At 58.3% G+C, this 6,107-nt stretch overlaps 1 protein-coding gene across 1 annotated transcript; it reads left to right on the forward strand.

Moving 5' to 3' along the window:
- Positions 1-2,049: 2,049 nt before the first annotated feature.
- LOC123089404 (trans-cinnamate:CoA ligase, peroxisomal) lies at positions 2,050-4,320 on the forward strand. The gene has a single exon (XM_044511091.1). It carries the CDS (start codon positions 2,229-2,231, stop codon positions 3,972-3,974), a length of 1,746 nt encoding a protein of 581 aa, XP_044367026.1. The 5' UTR covers positions 2,050-2,228; the 3' UTR covers positions 3,975-4,320.
- Positions 4,321-6,107: the final 1,787 nt, after the last annotated feature.

Here is a 6,107-nt window from a genome sequence, read left to right on the forward strand (position 1 = left end):
CTCTAGACATAATAATTGATCTCTTGATCTCTTAGCCGTGTGCGGTGCCCCCCTCCACCATAGTCCTCCTCGATAATATTCTATCGGTGCTTAGGCGAAGCCCTGTGACGGTAGAACATCAAGATCGTCACCACGCCGTCGTGCTGACAAACTCTTCCCCGACATTCTGCTGGATCGGCGTACGGGGATCGTCATCGAGCTGAACGTGTGCTAAAACTCGGAGGTGCCGTAGTTTCGGTGCTTGATCGGTCGGGCCGTGAAGACGTACGACTACATCAACCGCGTTGTTCTAACGCTTCCGCTTTCGGTCTACGAAGGTACGTGGACAACACTCTCCCCTCTCGTTGCTATGCATCACCATGATCTTGCGTGTGCGTAGGATTTTTTTTGAAATTACTACGTTCCCCAACAAGTACTAGTATGCCACACCATTAGTATATGACCACTTCTTTTTCCCACAAAGGTTGTTGGGGCTCGTGCTACAGCTAGCGGTAAGCGCATCTACAGCCGGGCCTCTTATACCCGTATCAAACGCTTGGGCAGGCCATTCAATCACCGACCGATCAAAAATAAATCGATCCAACCAGACCTCTCAATCCGCGGACGAACGCCCGGACTGACCGGCACCCCTCATATCCAGCCAAATATAACGCGGATATGGGGCGGCCCAGGCACCCCGGGCGCATCCGCCTGATAGGCCCGGCCCACCACCGACCCTACAAAAAACCCTAATCCAGGCACTTGCTCTCTCTCTGTCTCTCTCTCTCACTTCGTCCACTTCTCTCCCTCTCCGATTTCGATCCCATCCACTATGATGAGCAGTTCCCGCTCCGAGCTCGACTAGGAGGAGGAGATGTCCCTCCACATTGCGCTGGAGCAGTTCAAGGTGGAGAACGGCGGCAACTCCGGATCTGGACCGCCGCGGCAGCTCCTGCGCCGGCGCAGCGCGGACGCCGAAGCTGGACCTTCCTGGCCCACACGCGGCGACGCCAGGACAACACAGTCCGTGTCGTCTCCTTTCCCCGCCGGCAGCTCCTCTACGCGACCAGGGTTGGGTGCTTCTACCCGCGCCGCCGGCGCTCACGCGCAATCCGGAGTTGGAGTTGCGCACGGAAGTGGGACGTGGTGGAGCAGTCCGCGCGCTGCTGCCGCGGGATGGAGGAAGACTCCGACGAGGACACGTGTCACCTCGCATGGGTCTACCGTCGCTCCCTCATAACGGCAGAGACGGACTCTCGCCGCCTCCGACGGAAGAACGCCAAGGTGCTCCGGCTTGCTATTGAGAAGTCGGAGCGCGAGGCGAAGGAGGCAGCGGCGGAGAAGGCTCGGGTCGCCATGTTGAAGCGGGAGCAACGTTGGATGAAGGGGCTGATCGTCCTCTCCGACTCCGACTCCGACGACGGTGACAGCTGCACCTCCTCGTTGGACGACCAATACCGTACACCAGTCGCGGACGCGTACAACTGCGTCGGAGACCGGAAGGACAAAGGCCCGACGAGGAAGAGGTGAACCCCCCCCCCCCCCCCCGCCCCCCTCCTCCTCAATGTTTATATCATTTTTAGCTTTAAAAGTTTAAGAACATGTCCGGTGACAAACTGTTATCTTTTGGATGTGACGAAGTTTGTTAATGTCCGTTTGCAACTGATCTTGTGTTTCTTTTGGATGTGGCAGAGCTTAACCACACAGGAGCACTATACGTGAGCTGATCCCAGGTCTACCCATGGTGCTGCCACCACCAGCCCGGTGTGCCGCACCGCATCGACCGGTCACTACCCACTAGCACGCACAGTCCGGTCTCCGGTGGTCTGGCTTCTGGCGTTCCAGCCCGGTCGAGCGAGACGTGCGTGTGAAATATCGTGGCTCGCTCGTCAAAGCTGGGGTCAAGCGCCCGTGTCTTCACTTCATTTTCCCCGCAAACCCCGACCCCGACCCCAACCATTTCCTTTTCTTTTCTCCCCGGACCGCGTCCTCCCGTCTAGCCGCTCCGCTGCGCTCCGCTATATAAACAGCTCTAGCCCTCTACTGTCCGAATCACTCACTCCCCCACAATTGCCTCCTGCTCCAGCAGCCTTGTGCCACTCCGATCCTGTCTGCTCCCTGCTACTCCTAGCCAGCAGCCCGACATTCCCAGCAGGTCGACACTCCTACCCGTTTCAGGACACACAGCCGTTTTCGGGCCACTCCGAGACCAATCGATCGATAGTTCGACGCTGCTCGCCGCGGAAGACATGGACCAGCTCCCCAAGCTCGCGGCCAACTACGCGCCCCTCAGCCCGGTGGGCTTCCTGCCGCGCGCCAATGCCGTCTACGGCGACCGCGCCTCCCTCGTCTACGGCCGCGTGCGCTTCACCTGGAGCCAGACCCACGAACGCTGCCGCCGCCTCGCCTCCTCCCTGCTCCTCACCCTCGGCGTCCGCAAGAACGACGTGGTCTCCGTGCTCGCGCCCAACGTGCCGGCCCTCTACGAGATGCACTTCGCGGTGCCCATGGCCGGCGCCGTCCTCAACACCGTCAACACCCGCCTCGACGCCGCCGCCGTCGCCGCCATCCTGCGCCACGCCGAGGCCAAGCTCTTCTTCGTCGACTACGACTACGTGCGCCTCGCCAGCGACGCGCTCCAGCTGCTCGCTGCTGCCGGCGCGCCCGTCCCGCTCGTCTCCGTCATCGACGACCTCGACCGCCCCACCGGCGTCCGCCTCGGCGAGCTCGAGTACGAGGCGCTCGTCGCGCACGGTGATCCCACGGTGGAGCTCCCGCAGCTCCAGGACGAGTGGGACGCGGTGACGCTGAACTATACCTCCGGCACCACGTCCGCGCCGAAAGGCGTGGTCTACAGCCACCGCGGCGCGTACCTGAGCACCACCAGTTTGCTCATGTCCTGGGAGGTGGGCACCGAGCCGGTCTACCTCTGGACGCTCCCCATGTTCCACTGCAACGGCTGGACCTTCACCTGGGGCATGGCGGCCCGCGGCGGCGTCAACGTCTGCATCCGCGAGAACCGCGCCACCGAGGTCTACCGTGCCATCTCCCGCTACGGAGTCACCCACATGTGCTGCGCGCCCGTCGTGTTCAACATCCTGCTCGAGGGCGGCGACGCCACCGCGCGGCTCGCCAAGCCCGTCAACGTCCTCACCGGCGGCGCCCCGCCGCCGGCCGCGCTGCTGGAGCGCGTCGAGAAAATCGGCTTCAACGTGACGCACGCCTACGGGCTCACCGAGGCCACGGGCCCCGCGCTGGCGTGCGAGTGGCGCGCCCAGTGGGACAACCTGCCGATCTCGGAGCGCGCGCGGCTCAAGGCCCGGCAGGGCGTCAGCGTCCTGTCACTCGCTGACGCCGACGTCGTCACCGACGACGACACGATGGTCAGGGTGCCCCGCGACGGGAAGACACTGGGCGAGATCGTGCTCCGAGGCAGCAGCATCATGAAGGGATACCTCAACAACCCGGAGGCGAACGCGCAGGCATTCAGGGGTGGGTGGTTCATGACGGGTGACGTCGGCGTGGTGCACCCGGACGGGTACATCGAGATCAAGGACAGGTCCAAGGACGTGATCATCTCCGGCGGCGAGAACATCTGCAGCAAGGAGGTGGAGGAGGCGCTGTTCCGGCACCCGGCCGTGGCCGACGCGGCGGTGGTGGCCATGCCGCACGCGCACTGGGGCGAGACGCCGTGCGCGTTCGTCGTGGCCAAGGACAAGGCGGCCGGGGTCTGCGAGGACGACGTGATGGCGTTCTGCCGCAAGCGCATGTCGCGCTTCATGGTGCCCAAGAAGGTCGTGGTCTGGGACGTCCTCCCGAGGAACGCGCTCGGCAAGGTCGAGAAGGTGAAGCTACGGGAGGAGGCCCGGAAGCTGGTGCCGACCGTGGCAGTGGCGCCGCCGGCACAGAAGACGAAGGGGAAGGCGACGAAGGTCGGCGGCGGGCGGCGGGACGAGCACCCGGTGGAGCAAGTCATGGCCATGTCAAGGCTATAGGGCATACAGAGCGCCATTGCCAACAACAAGCGTACGTGCATTTCTTTGTGATGTCGTATGGTTTAAAACCATGGTGGTTTGGTCAGGTAATTAAGAGGTCTACGTGTGTTGGTAAAAAAGTGTAGGAACTTGGCATCATGCATGCAGGCGTGCCAACGTTGCAGAAATAAGAGAGCTGTGAGAACGATGTCTGTATAGGATGAAACGAGGTCTGTATTAGTGCAGTGGCACCAAACTGTTTTTTACTCTGTTTTTCTCTTATTTTTATGATGATCAATTGGAACTTTCATATGTGTATACAATGTAAATATCCAGTGTGGAAATGTGAAGGAATCTTCGTGTCAAATTCTTCTGTAAGCACTTAAGTTGTGCACCGTGACTAAGGAGGAGAGAAAACGAGAGACTTTAATGTTTATTTGCTAATTAATAGCATTGCATGCAATGAACTAACCACTGTGAGTCGTGTTTGGTAGCATCAAGTCATTAAAAACATGCACCCCTCATCTTTCATTGATTGATATGTCAAAAAATAAGAAACGAGGTAAATGTTAATGTACCGCGCCTAAGTGTTTTGGGATTGTTTGGTTTTCGTAAGATGATTTACACACCTAGACGGAGGGAGTAACCGAAAGTCTGGCATGATCTGCCCCAACTGCAGTTGGAACCACACGCTCCCTCGCTAACCTCTGGTATTAAGCCGTTAGCTTCCATCTGCGTGTAAACATGCACGACCATACAAGTCTTATTAAAACGGAATCAACTAACCGCTCCCACTGAACGCCATTTTCCTAAGAGTGATAGTGACACTACTTGCCAGAAATTACTATCTCCTACTCTCACACGGTTTACGCTAGCTGCAAGATACTACTGGAGAGGACACCAGAATATTCGCTGGGAACAGTGGCAAGAGCTCTCGTGATTCTCATTTCAACGCATTGCGACGTAACGCGCTGTACGAACTTGATGTAATTTATTCGCTTGCTCGCCCATCTCTTGTGTTTTTTTTAAAACATAGACGTTAGGGACGTCCGGCTTTAAATTAATAAAGCCCACAACTTAGGCAGAGTATCACAACCACAAGACCAACACACGGCGCCATTTGAGGCAAATAAGTTAAGGAAACGACCGCGAGACGAGCGAATAGGTGCGGTACAAGGCAATATCAGCCCAAACAACGAGCACGCAGGCTCGGGGGGTGCGAGGACCAAAAGGGGCTGCCCATCCCTATGCGGCAGCCAACGGATCGGACGACGGTGCTCGGGACTCGGAGTAGACGGAGCGCAGACGACAGATAGCTTGGCGATGGAGATCAGAGTCCTGTTGTCTTCCCAACGGAGCCCATTGCTGCAAGAACACGATGCATTTGAAGATAACGTCAGCGGGATGCGAGGAAAACACACCCTCAATAGTAAACTTGTTACGGATATTCCAAATAGCCCATAGCATAGCCGCCGCACAAGTCCATATGACCCTACGAGACGTGCCTTGAACCAGAGACAAGGAAGACACGAGCTCAGATCGGGAGCGTGGATCCCAATCCACTCCCGCGGCCGCACGGACCGCGCTCCAGGCAAAACGAGCCAAAGAGCACCGGAAGAAAGCGTGGTCAGCATCTTCCGGGACCCCACACAGCGCACAAGGGCCGGAGGCGGGGCCATTGCGTTTAGCAAGGTTAATAGAGGTAGGAAGGCGATCTTGGCAAAGTTGCCAGAGGAAGACCTTGATCTTGAGGGGGATTCTAGCCTTCCAAAGCCCCGTGGCCGCCGACGGGATCTGGCCGCGGGAAAGCTCTCTGTAAAGGGAGTTGACAGAGAATTTGCCAGAGCCCGAAAGCCTCCACGAGATCGTGTCCGCAGAATCCGACAAGCGGACATCCGCAAGTAGAGCCTGAAGGCGATCCCAATCCGCCAAATCCGGCCCCGTTAGTTCGCGACTGAAGTTAATGCAGGGAAGGGAGGCGCTAAGAGCCGAAGCAACCCGTTGATCGGGCTCGACTGCTATGGAGTAGAGTTGGCGAAACTCCGACCATAGAGGCCGCTGGCCAATCCAAAGATCAAGCCAGAAACGCGTGGAGCGCCCATTGTTAACCCGAAACTTCGCACCCCTGGCAAAGAAGGGTTTGAGGGATTGAAT

The sequence above is a fragment of the Triticum aestivum genome, chromosome 4B (genome assembly GCF_018294505.1).
Source record: "Triticum aestivum cultivar Chinese Spring chromosome 4B, IWGSC CS RefSeq v2.1, whole genome shotgun sequence".
NCBI lineage: Eukaryota > Viridiplantae > Streptophyta > Magnoliopsida > Poales > Poaceae > Triticum > Triticum aestivum.

Bases quoted from the DNA above. Each gene is read 5' to 3' on its own strand.
- LOC123089404 (XM_044511091.1), top strand. From the start codon at position 2,229: ATGGACCAGCTCCCCAAGCTCGCGGCCAACTACGCGCCCCTCAGCCCG.